The following is a 13,375-nucleotide window of genomic DNA, read 5'->3' as shown; positions in this document are numbered from 1 at the left end:
AATGTCCTGGGTTCAATCTCCAGTATCGAAAAAGAAAAAAAAAAGCCAGGCACAGTAGCTCAAGCCTGAAATCCTAGCTACTCAGAAGGCTGAGAGCTGAGGATCAAGGTTCAAAGCCAGCCCAGGCAAAAAAGGACCTGCGATTCTTTTTTTTTTGGCCCCTTTCTCTTTTTCTGGCCCCGCTCGCTCCGGCCCGGCTCGCTCCGGCCCGGCTCGCTTCCGCCCGGCTCGCTCCAGCTGGGCCCTGCTCCTGGCTTGCTCTGGCCCCGCTCGCTCCGGTCCTGCTCGCTCCGGCCACCACTCGGTTGGGCTCTGTTCACTTCAGCTCAGCTCGCTTCTTTCGCTCTCTGTCGCCGTCGCAGTCTCGTCTCTGCCACTTCCGGCTTGGTTGTGTATGTGGGATACTGAGGAATCGAACCCGGGTCTTTGTGCATGCTAGTCAAGCACTTTAACCGCTAGGCCAAACTCCCGGGTCCCGGCCCTGCGATTCTTATCTCCAGTAAACCTCTAGAAAATGAGAAGTGGGGTTTGGCTCAAGGGTAGGGCAGTAGCCTTGAACTGAAGAGCTCAGGGACAATGCCCATACATGCTCAGGGTAGGGCAGTAGCCGTGAGCTGAAGAGCTGTGGGACAGCGCACAGGCTGAGTTCAAGCCCCATGACCCACAAAAAAAAAAAAAGAAAAAAGTGGATATGGTAACCTGGTGGGGGTTGCTTATGCCTATAATCTTAGCCTCTCAGGAGACTGAAATCTGAGGATACTGGTTGGAATCCAGCCTAGGCAGGAAAGTCCATGAGACTCTTATTTCCAATTAACCTCCGAAATGCCAGAAGTGGAGTTATGGCTGAAGTGGTAGAGCACTAGTCTTGGGCAAAAAAACCTTAGCCTAGGCCCTGAGTTCAAGCCTGAGGACTGGCGAAAAAGAAAAAGGAGAGAAGTGTGTGTGGTAGCACTCATCTGTGATGTATGCACTGGGGTTATGAAGTGGGCCGTGTTGGCAGATGCAGGACTTTTGGGGTTTGAGGCCAGCTAGGAAGTCATAGTGCAACCTAACCTAGCAATTCATCTGGGGATTTAGCTCACTGGAAGAGCTATACCCTGAGTTCAATAAATGAGCAGTGGTACTCACTATGTTGAAAGTGAGCTATACAACTTGTGGGCAGGAATGGAAGGAAAGACAAGAAAGGAACATATTCATTACCAGTAATGGTAATTTCGTTGTATATTACTTTTATAACAAACAACAACAACAAAAAAACCCTTCAAAACAAAACAAAAAACCCTAACAAAGTTGTGGGGAGCTGGATACTGGTAGCTTATGCCTATAATCCTAGCTACTCAAGGAGCTAAGATAGAAAGACTGAGACTTAGCACTTACTAACCACCAGAAAATAGTGGAGGTGGAGGTGTGGCTTAAATAGTAGAGAATAAATGGACTGCACCCAGGCGCTGAGTTCAAGCCCCAGTTCTGGTACACACACACACACACACACACACACACACACGTGCACGCGCAGAGGAATTTATTCAATGTGCATGTGTGCACATGTTTGCACCATGATAGAATCCCAGTAGACGTAGATCATGTGGGCATTTTGCATTTAACACATGCTCAGTTTTCCTTTTTCTTTTTTGCCAATCCTGGAGCTTGGACACAGGGTGTGGGCACTGTCCCTGAGCCTCTTTTGCTCAAGGCTAGCTAGCATTCTACCACTTGAGCTTCAGCACTACTTCCTGCTTTTTCTGTTTATGTGGTACTGAGGAATCAAACCTAGGGCTTCATGCATACTTGGCAAGCACTCTACCACTAAGCCACATTCACAGAGCTGAGGATAGAACTCAGGACCTTGCATTTTGCCAGGCTTGTGCACTTCCACTGAGCTAAATCCTTAACCCCTTCCAGGTGATCTTTGTAGCGCTCTCCCCCCCACCCCCGCCCCACATACACACTTTTTTTCCCCCTTCCTCTCATAGTGGCTGCAGTTGGGTTGGGAACATTAATTTTTTTTTTTTTTTTTTGCCAGTCCTGGGCTTGAGCTCAGGGCCTGAGCACTGTCCTTGGACTTTCTCAAGGCTAGAGCTCTACCACTTGAGCCGCAGCACCACTTCTGGGTTTTTTTCTATATGTGGTACCGAGGAATCGAACCCGGGTCTTCATGCATGCTAGGCAAGCACTTTAACCACTAGGGCAAACTCCCGGTCCCCGGGAACATTAATTTTAACTTCTTCCTGATAACTTGCTAAGGACTCAAGCCTAGGATTCTGCTACATTTCTGATTTGGGATTTTCCTGATCAAACAGGAAATGTAGGTCAGGAGGGTGAGCTGGTATGGTTGGCGGGTGTTTAGCTGTAGTTTGGCTCTGATAGCTGTCACAAAGCAGGACAGTAGCCCTAGTGAATCCTCCTGCCTGGTGACCCACAGCCTGGGTGTGTTTCTCAATGCTCTGTCTGTGATAGAGTCAGATGAATCATAGGTGTGGGCAAATCTTGAGGTCTTGACTCAATTACCTTCCTGAGGAATTTTTCCTTTTTTTTTCTGGTCCATCGTGGGACTTGAACTCTGGGCCTGTGTGTTGTCCCTGAGCAATTAAGCTCAAGGCTACTGCCTTATCCCTTGAATCCCATCCCCACTTTTGGTTTTCTGGTGACTAATTGGAGATAAGAGTCTCAAGGACTTTTTAGTACCAGGGCTGGCTTTGAACCTCGATCCTCAGATCTCAGCCTCCTGAGTAGCTAGGATTACAGGGGTGAGCCACTGCGTCCAACTCCTTTTTTTCCCCCTCAGTCCTAGGATTTGAACTCAGGCCTGGGTGCTTGCTGTCTCTGAGCTTCTTTTTTGCTTGAGGCTAGTACTCTACCACTTGAGCCTTAGCCAAACTTCCCCTTCAGCTTCTTGGTCATTAATTGGAGATATGTTTATTAGACTTGGGTTGGGGATGTGGCTTAGTGGTAGAGTGCTTACCTAGCATGCATGATGCCCTGGCTTGGATTCCTCAGTAACATATAAACAGAAAGTGTCTCAAGTGGCACTAGAGATAGAGTGCTAGCCTTGAGCACAGAGAGGCTCCGGGACAGAGCCCAGGCCTTGAGTTCAAGCCCCAGGATCAGCAGAAAATAGAGTCTTATAGACTTTCCTGCCCCGGCTGGCTTCGAGCTGTGAGGCTCAGATTTTAGCTTTTGAATTATATAAGAGTACAGGCATAAGCCACTAGTGCATGGCTTTTCTGCACTTTTTTTTTTTTTTTTTTTGTGCGTCATTGGGCTTGAACTCTGGACCTGGGCGCTGTCCCTGAGCTCTGTAACTCAAGGCTCTAGGTGCTGTCCCTGAGCTCTGCAACTCAAGGCTCTAGTGCCCTACCCCTGGACCTAGGCTCTGTCCTTGAGCTCTTTAGCTCAGGGCTACCACCTTACTCCTAGAGCCACAGCCCTACTTCCTCTTCTCTAGTGATTAATTGGAGATTAAGAGTCTCATTGTCTTTTGTGCCTGGGCTGGCTTTGAACCTTGATCCTCAGATCTCAGTTTCCTGAGTAGCTAGGATCACAGGCATGAGCCACAGTTTCTGGCTCCCTTTTATTTTTATTTTTGGTTGGTCCTGGGGCTTGAACTCAGGACCTACGTCTGTCCTTGAGCCTCTCTTTGCTCAAGGCTAGTGCTCTACCGCTTAACTGCAATACCTCTTCCTGCTTTATGTGGTACAGAGTAATTGATCCCAGATCTTCATGTATGCTAGGCAAGACTCTACCACTAAGCCACACTCTCAGCCCTTCTATACGTTTTTGTAATGTGACATTTTAGAGACTGTACTAAATGCATTTAACACAACCAATTAGTGGAAAAGTGGTGATTGGGTGAACTTGAACTCTGTAGAGATCTTCTGGAGATCTTTCTTCAGTTCCATGAAATTGAGGTTCATTGTGGGTAACTCATTAATTGCTTGACAATCAGCCTAATTGCCCTGAATAGAGCATGTGAGTTCATAAAGCAATTTCTTTTTCCTTCTTTTCTTTTTCTTTTTGGCTGGGGCCGGAAGTGATCTGTCCTTGGGCTTAAACTCTGGGCCTGGGCGTTGTCTCTGAGCTCTTCAGCTCAAGATTACCAACCCTACCCCTGCACCTGGTCATTGTCTCTGAGCTCTTCTGCTCAAGGCTAATGCCCTGCCCCTGAGCCACAGTACCACTTCCAGTTTTATGGTGGTTAACTGGAGATAGTTTCAGGACTTTAGTGCCCAGGCTGGCTTTGAACCATGATCCTCAGATCTCGGCCTTCTGAGTAGGATTACAGGTGTGAGCCACTATGCCTGGCTTTAGGTGGCTTCTGCACCTTTCATCAAGCTATTGCCAGTAATTGTTGATGTTTTATTGTGCCTGATTTGTAACTTACTCTTCTTGCCAGTTGTTGAACTCAAGGCCTGGCTGCTGTCCCTGAACTACTTTTGCTCAAGGCTAGCATTCTACTGCTTGAGCCACAGATATACTGCTAGCTTTTATTTATTTATTTATTTTTTGTAGTTTATTTGAGATAAGTGTCTTATAGACTTTCCTGCCACAGCTAGTTTTGAACCTTGTTCTTCAGACCTCAGCCTCCTGAGTAGTTAGGATTGTAGACTTGGGCTGCCAAGCCCTGGAGGTGGTTTGTTTTTGAGGTAAGATCTTGTTACTTCCTTTTCCTGAGTGAACAGCAGAACCCCCACCCCCAATTCTTCTATCTTCACCTAAGTAGCTGGCAGGTGGTACAGGAGTATACCACCCACATGGCAGCCACTTGACCTCTAAATTTAAGTTGGTTCTTATATAGATGAAACAGTATTTCTGGTGTTTGCTGTGTTTTCAGTCATCCACTGGAGTATTGGAATGTCTTTTGTGAATAAGGTGTGAAATTCTAGTTTAAGTCATTGATTGTATTTATTAAGGATTTTTTTTTTTTTAAGCTTGTCCTGGGGCTTGAACTCAGGGGCTGGCCACTGTCCTTGAGCTGCTTTTACTCAAGGCTAATACTACCACTTGAGCCATAGCACCACTTCCAGCTTTTTCTGTGTATGTGGTACTAAGGAATCGAACCTAAGGGTTTTTGCATGCTAGGTAAGCACTCTACAACTAAGTCACATTCCCAGCTCTCAGGGAAACGTTTTGTAGTCTCCATGGTACAGGAATTGAGACAGAGAAGCCTAGCTTGCTTCCTGCTCGCTGCTGTGAATGGACAGATTAAAAAAATTGGGGTGGGGGGCTGGGAGTGTGGCTTAGTGGTAGAGTGTTTGTCTACCATGCACGAACCCCTGGGTTTGATTCCTCAGTACCACATACACAGAAAAAGCTGGAAGTGGTGCTGTGGCTCAAGTGGTAGAGCTCTAACCTTGAGAAAGCCCAAGTAAAGTGCCCAGGCCCTGAGCTCAAGCCCCAGGACTGGCCAAAAAAAAAAAAAAGTGGCGGGTGCAGTGGCTCACACCTGTAACCCTAGCTACTCAGGAGGCTGAGATCTGAGGATCCAGGTTCAAAGCCAGCCAGGGCACTACAAAGCTGTGAGACTCATCTCTAATTAATCTCTAGAAAATGGGAAGTGGGGGGGCTGTAGCTTAAGGACAGGGTGGTAGTCTTGAGCTGAAGAGCTCTGGGACAGTGCTCAGACCGAGTTCAAGCTCCATGACAAAATAATTGAATAAATAAATAAATTCCTTTTTTTTAACTACTTTATTATAGAGGTGATATACAGAGAGGGTTACATTTATGGAGGTAGGTAATGACCATATTTCCTTTTATACAGTGTCATTTGTTTCCTCATTCTTTCCCAGACCCTCCCTCTGTCTCCATGAGTTCACTTTCATTAATACATGGATAGATTTTTATATGAAACTAAGCTGCTTCCTTGGCTTCAGTGACAGAGAATGGGTTAGTCACGCAACAGTTGGACTTCCTGTCTAGACTGGAATGCAGTGGCCTGTGGATGTCAGATGTGAGAGGCTCTTCTTGTCTAAGGATATCTGGGCCGATGATTAACTCAGTATTCCTGGGAGTTTTGTGTGCATTTCCTAGGTGGCTTCTATATGACACTTTCCTGGAATCCTATAAGTAAGAAAGATGAGTCCACAGCTGAGCAGGGTTCAGTGTATTGTTGATAGTATATCTGAGGGCTTTCGGTGGACCTAATAACAGGAGTTAATAATCATTTATAGCTTGATTTTCAGTGAAATTCAAAGACTTCATACAGTATAAGATAATTTCTGCACTTGGGAGTTGGACAAGTTTGAGCTCTGTAGTGAGACCCTGTCTCAAAAATTCAAGGGGGTATAGCTTAGTGGTAAAGCACTTGCCTAGCATCAGCAAGGCCCTGAGTTCCATCTCTAGCATGTAAAAAGTTATTAGCTGGGCTCCAATGGCTCATGTCTGTAATCCTAGCTTCTCAGGAAGCTAGGAAAGTCTGTGAGATTTTTTTTATCTCTAGTTAGCTGTGGTAGAGGACTAGCCTTGAGTACAAAAGCTCAGGGACAGCACCCTGGACCTGAGTTCAAATCCCAGGACTGGCACACACACACAAAGCTTTTTACCCCAGGCTAAAAAAAAGTGTATCCCAGACTTCCCTAGTACTTGAGATTGTCCTGCCTCCAATTCCCCATTTGGCATTATAGGCATGTATAACCTGGTACCTTTTTTTTTTTTTTCCTTTTTTTGTAGTTGAATTTGAATTTAAGTCCTCATGTTTGAATGTAGGCCCTCATGCTTCCTAGCCAAGTGTTTTACTATGCTTCTAGCACTTTTTCATGCCAGTTCTAGGGCTTGAATTCAGGACCTGAGCATTGATTTTTATCTTTATTTTTTGCTCAGGTTGACACTACCACTTGAGCTACAGCTCCACTCTTGGATTTTTAGTGAAAATAAAGGTCTCACAGACCTGGGCCAGCTTCCATGAGCCTCACCTCTCAGCCTCCTGAGAGGCTAGGATTACAAGCATGAATCACTGGCTTGTGACTTGTACTGTTGTTTTGTTTTGTTTTTGTTTTTACCAGTCCTGGGCCTTGAACTCAGGGCCTGAGCACTGTCCTTGGGATTTTGTCCTCAAGGCTAGCGCTCTGCCACTTGAGCCACAGCACCACTTTCAGTTTTTCTATGTATGTGGCACCCAGGAATTGAACCCGGGTCTTTGTGTATGCTAGGCAAGCACTTTAACACTAAGCCAAACTCCCAGCCTCTGCATTGGTTATTTTTTCTTTTTGGCCAGTCTGGGGCTTGAGCTCAGGGCCTGAGCATTGTCCTTGGACCTTCTCAAGGCTAGAGCTCTACCACTTGAGGCTCAGCACCACTTCTGGCTTTTTGCTATGCATGTGGTACCGAGGAATTGAACCTGGGCCTTTGTGCATGCTAGGCAGGTACTCTACCACTAGGTCAAACTCCCAGCCCCTGCACTGGTTATTTTTAAAATACGATTTTGCTTTCTGCCAAGGCCAGATTCTTCTGTTTTTCTGCTTTCTGATGTAGTTGGGATATCAGGACACCGCGATCTATACCTTCCTTGATTGAGAAGGATTTTGGTTGGTGGACTTTTCTACCTAGGCTGACTTAGAACAGTGATTCTCCCTCTCCCCCCACCTGCCACCATCTGTCCTGAGCCTTGAACTCTGGTGGTGCTGCCCCTGATTTCCTTTGCTCAAAGCTGGCATTCTACTACTTGAGCTTCAGCACCACTTCCTGCTTTTTCTGTGATTAATTGGAGATAAAGATTCTCATAGACTTTTCTGCTTGGGCTAGCTTTGAAATTGTAATCCTTAGCTCTCAACCCCTTGAGTAGCTAAGGTTATAGGTATGAAGTACCAGCTTATAGAGCTGTGAGAACTATGGCCTGGGCTGAGAGTATTCACTGTTACTGTCTTTGAACTCTTCAGTATGAGTTGACCAGTTGCACATGGCCTAGGCTAACCATATGGCATGATTGGGCCCCAGACCCTCTGTCAATCTCAGATGAAATTAGGGTATTTTTCCTTCTGAGTTAACAGCTCTGTCCTTTCAAATCTCAGGTTTGTTTATATATCAGGTTGCTCATACATCTAGGTGCCCAGAAATTGGAACAGGGCTGGTCTACATAGACTGGGAGGAACACTGGAAGGAATAGTCCCTCTCAGAACTAGACCATGAGTTTTGTGTATGCGTGTTTCTATGGCCATGTTGATGGCAGAAAGGATGAAATAAAGTGATGTTTAATGATGTGTCTGCTTACTCATCATGTCTATGTGATCTCCACATCATGCACAACGTGAGTCTGCTACCAGGACACTGTATCTCTTTCCACAAGGCTGGAGACTTAAGGAACATGAGCGACAATCAGAGCTCATCTCAGTCTGTGTGGGCTGCCTTTTCAGTGTTTTGTGCAGCCCATGGTTGCACTGGACAGACAACTCAGAGCTGTACTAACAGAAGTCCATATTAACTCAGTGTAACTCAGTGTGGCGGAGTAGAAAGCTGAGAGGTATAGGGAGAGGGTAGAGCTTTGTGGGGAGTTAGAATGGGGATGATATGAGAGATCCAGGAATGACAGGTGAGTGGAGTAGAGAGTGACATAGACATAAGCTGTGAGAGGCCCATAATGTCTGCAAAAGTGGGTGGGCAGAGGATGGTTAGTGGCATATTTCGTCTCACTGCTTTCTGGACAAGGAATCCAGATATTGTGTGTGTACATAAGCATATGCATGTAGTGTGTCTCTTGGTAGGTATATATGGTTTTCTTTGCAAGTTTGCCATCAGTAGTGGGAAGAGGCAGTGCATTTTCTTTAGAAAATGGTGGGAAACAGATAACTGCTCCAGGGTATCCAGATGGAACTGGCACCTCCTCTTTTGCCACATCCTTTTTAAAATTCTTCTGACTTTTGTTTTTGTTTTTGCTGATGTTACCTGAACTTGGGACCTTGTACTCACTCAGCTTGCTTGCATGCTCAGCTGGGACTCTACCACTTGAGCTACTCCTGGCTCTGCTTTTTGCAGGTTGTTTTGGAGATGGAATCTTGTGAACTTTCTGCTCAGGCTGACTCCACGATCTTCAGGTCTCAGCTTCCTTAGAAGATAGGATTATAAGCATTATAGTCATGAGCCTCTGATAACCGGCCCTTAAAAACATTTTTTTTTTAATCAACATGTGGAACATGTATGCAATAGTGTGGAATTGGCAGTTGTACTTGGCCCCTGTGGTCACCTGACTTGGTCTCTATGGTTGAAGGGAGAAGTAGGGGGAAGGAGGAACAAGAAGACTTGATTTCAGGCCTGGAATGTTCTGGGCTTGGGCAGTCAGCCATGTATGCTGGCCTCTGCTTTTGATGGGTGCTTCCCATTTCATACAGGAGGATAGTGAAGCCTGTGGAGACTCAGTGACTTGCTTGCTGTTGGGTTTGCTGAAGGTGCAAGCTGCTCAGCCACTGGGGAAGGAACTATTTCTGTTTCTGTGGATCTAGAAGAAGGTAGTCAGTGCTGCTGGATGGGTGTCTGGCTCAGAGTCTGTGTCAGAAGTGAATGGAGGTGGGATGTCTCTAAAAGGGCTGACCCAGAAGAGCAGGCTGCTTGATTTTCACCCTCTACACTAACTATGGTGCCCCTTGTTTTTCAGGACAAACATCATGATGCTGCTCATGAAATCATTGAGACCATACGGTGAGTCCTTGGGTGGTGTGGGGTACCTGCAGTTGGTGTGCAAGTGTGACCCAGTTCCTGGTGCTCTCTCTCTTGGATGCCTTGTCAGAGAGTGGCAGTGTGTTCTCTCTTTGCAGAGGTGATGAGACACATACGCAGTTTCTGCAGCATTGGGCTTGCCATACACTTGGTACAGGCCCTTTATGGTCTGTTTTCATAGTCTATAGCCTTCAATAGTTTAGATGCCCAAGTTTGTCATTGTAGCTATTGCTCCTCCATTCCCAAGGGGTTGAGCCTCTAGCATGTAGACACATGCTCTATCATTGAGCCACACTCCAGCATTCACCTCAGTGGTGATGTAGAAGCATCATGCTGGAAGGTATGGAGACTATTCCTCCTCTTTTCCATACCTCCAGATGGGTTGCAGAGTTAAGTAGGTGATTTGTATGGGCCCTAGGAGGATGCACTCCACACTAATGTGTTTCCTACCTTGTTGGGATGGCCATAGCTCAGTCTCTTTGTCAAGCTGCACCTGAATTTCTGTTCTGGTGGCTTGCTGTGTAAACCTTGTTCTCTGAAGTTCCTACTTAAATGGGAGAAAAGCTCTGTTGACTTACTTAACTCACAACCCAGAGGCTACAGAACCGCTAGTTGGTCAGAGCTGAAACCACTTTTCTCAGGGGGAAAGGATTCTAGAGGGATCAACTGAAATGCTTTTTAGAGAGAATGAATGGACCCTAGATTAATTTGGCAGAGATTAATTTGACAATGGAAAGAATCCTAGAGACAAATAGCACCTCGAGACGGTAGGTACTGGTCACATTCTTGACTTCTTTGCCAGACAAGAGATTCCAAACAGGCTGACCATGAATTGTGTCCTGTCTCATGGGTTTGTCTTAAGGAAGATAAGAGAATTCCTGAGAGGGGTCCTTCAGACCTTGGGGGAACCAGACAAGGTCATTGAAATTGGGGAGGATGGAGTGCTGGGACCTCTCAGCTAGTCAGAATGCCAAGGGACAGTTATCATTTCCTTCGCCTCAAACTGTGCAGTCAGCAGTCATGCTACATGACTGTGACATCTACATAAACAACTGAACTTAGATGAACTTTTTGTAGGGGTTATGTTCTATGTCTGTTGTCTCCCTCGGGCTCTCAAAGTATCAGGACAAGAGTGAACAGGCCTTCGAGGGTCTGTGAAGCCACCTTTGATTGCTCCTTAGACTCTGTGTCCTCTCTCCTCCTACTTCTTCAGCATCAAAGCAAAGTTCTCCAAACTAGATTGTTATTTTTATTTTTTTGAACTCTGGGCCTGGGCACTGTCCCTGAACTCTTCAGCTCAAGGCTAGTGCCCTACCCCTTGAGCCACAGCGCTACTTCCAGAGTTATTCAGGAACAGTTCTAGAGAAGATTGAACCTTGTATTTGCACTCGTAGACACTATGTTCTTTATTTTATATTGTCTTCAGTTTTCTGAGCAGTTTTTTTAAATGGGTTTTAATGTTGATTTGTTTGTTTTTTCCTCCCTTCCCTTCCCTTCCCTCCCCTCCCCTCCTTTTTGGCTTGTCATGGGGCTTGAACTCAGGGCCTGGGCTTTATTCCTGAAGCTCAGGCTGTGGTCTACTATTTGAACCATAGTGCCACTTTTGACTTTTTCTGAGGAATTGAACCCGGGCTTCATGCATATTAGGCAAGTACTCTGCCACTAAGCAATATTCCTAGCCCCTCTACTTTTTTTTTTTTTTTTTTTGCCTCTACTGGGGCTGGGGCTTGAACTTAGAGCTATGCACTATCCTTGAGCACTTTTGCTCAAGGCTAGTGCCCTACCACTTGAGCCACTTCTGATATTTGGTGGTTAATTTGAGATATTAGTCTCCTAGACTTTCCTGCCTGGGTTGGCTTCAAACTGTGGTACTCAGATCTAACCCTCCTGAGTAGCTAGGATTACAGATGTGAACTGTCAGCACCCAGCCTGTCTTAATTCATTTGTTCTTTCATTTATTTATTTATGCATGCATGCATACCAGTCCTAGGTCTTGAACTCAGGGCCTGGGCAGAACCATGAACTTTTTTTTTTTTTTGGCCAGTCCTGGCTTGAGCTAAGGGCCTGAGCACTGTCCTTGGACTTTCTCAAGGCAAGAGCTCTACCACTTGAGCCACAGCACCACTTCCAGCTTTTTCTATGTATGTAGTACCAAGTAATTGAATCCAGGTTTTCATGTATGCTAGGCAAGCACTCTACCACTAGGCTAAACTCCTGGCCCTCCTGAACTTTTTTTTTTACTTACAGCTAGCACTCTACCACTTGAGCCATAACACCACTTTCAGCTTTTTCTGTTTATGTGGTACTGAGGAATCAAACCCAGGGCTCCATGCATGGTAGGCAAGCACTCTACCACTAAGCCACATTTCCAGCCAGTCTTTATTTTTTAGAGAGTCATATGAAGTCTAGGCTGGATAAGAATTATTTATTTTCAGCTGAGCGCTGGGGCTTATAACTGTAATCCTAGCTACTCAGGAGGCTGATATCTGATGATTGTGGTTCAAAGACCGCCTGGGCACAAAAGTCCTTGAGACTCTTATGTCCAGTTAACCAACAGAAAACTGAAGTGGCACTATGGCTTAAAGTGGTAGAGTGCTAGCCTTGAGCTGAAGAGCTCAGGGACAGTGCCCAGACCTAGATTTAAAGCCCCATGACAAAAACAAGAACAACAATATTCTCACTATTTTTCCTGTGCTGGCTGGCTTTGAACCTCCCTCAGTCCTTAGATCTTAGCCTCTTGAGTAATTAGTAGTACAGAGGTTTGAGCCACCAGCAATTGGCTAGGCTGTTTTTGTTTTTTGTTTTTTTGCTTTGTTTTGGTGGGTCATGGGGCTTGAACTCTTCAGCTCAAGGCTACAGACCTACCCCTGGGTTTGAGCACTGTCCCTGAGCTCTTCAGTTCAAGGCTATCTCCTTACCCGTGAGCTACTACCCGTGAGCTACAGCCTCACTTCCCCTTTTCTGGTGGTGAATTGGGAGTTTCATGTTCTTTAGTGCCCAGGCTGGCTTTGAGCCACCAATCCTCAGATCTCAGCCTCTTGAGTAGCTAGGATTATGGGTGTGAGCCACCACCCTGGATTTTTTTTTTTTCCTGCCAGTCTTGGCTTGAACTCGGGGGCTGAGCACAGTCCTTGGGTTTTCTCAAGGATAGAGCTCTATCACTTGAGCCACAGCACCACTTCTACCCTTTTCTGTGTTATGTGGTAACCAAGAAATTGAACCTGGGTCTTCGTGCATGTTAGGCAAGCATTCTACCTCTAGGTCAAACTCTCGGTCCAGCTTTTTGTTTTTATCTTTGAGAGCAACTGGCATCTGGGAAAACTTTGTGTAAAGTATGAAGCTTGGGTCAGTAGTGTGGCCTAGTGGTAGATTACTTGGCTATCGTTCATGAAGCTCTGGGTTTGATTCCTTGGTCCCATAAACACAGAAAAAACAAAGTAGTGCTGTGACTCCTTGAGAAAGCTCAAGGACAAAGCCCAGGCCCTGAGTTCAAGTCCTAGCACTGGCAAAGAAAAAAAAAAGAGAAGATCCAAAATTAAATGGCCAGGAGTATAGCCTAGTGGTAGTGCTGGCCTAGCATGCATGAAGCTCTGGGTTTGATTCCTGGGTACCACATACTCAGAAAAGGCCAGAACCGGCGCTAGCCTTGAACAGAAAATGTTCAAGGCTGGTGCCCAGGCCCTGAGTTCAAGCTCCAGGACTGGTTAAAAAAAAGGATGAGGCTTGGCATATA

The 13,375-nt window shown here is 45.9% G+C and overlaps 1 protein-coding gene across 2 annotated transcripts in view; it reads left to right on the top strand.

Annotated features, from left to right (window-relative positions):
• The window catches only part of Dot1l (DOT1 like histone lysine methyltransferase), a 66,950-nt gene that overhangs the window by 9,236 nt on the left and 44,339 nt on the right, over nucleotides 1–13,375 (top strand). For both annotated transcript variants that reach the window (XM_090338818.1, XM_090338811.1), the window contains exon 2: nucleotides 9,581–9,624. In XM_090338818.1, coding sequence (XP_090194944.1) covers nucleotides 9,581–9,624 — 44 coding nt within the window. The remainder of the gene's footprint in view (nucleotides 1–9,580; nucleotides 9,625–13,375) is intronic.

This window comes from Megascapheus bottae, chromosome 1, assembly GCF_031878675.1.
Source record: "Megascapheus bottae isolate mThoBot1 chromosome 1, mThoBot2.hap1, whole genome shotgun sequence".
In the NCBI taxonomy this organism is placed as follows: Eukaryota; Metazoa; Chordata; class Mammalia; order Rodentia; family Geomyidae; genus Megascapheus; species Megascapheus bottae.
The sequence above is the reverse complement of the archived record's forward strand: the minus strand, read 5'-3'. Positions and strand labels throughout refer to the sequence as shown.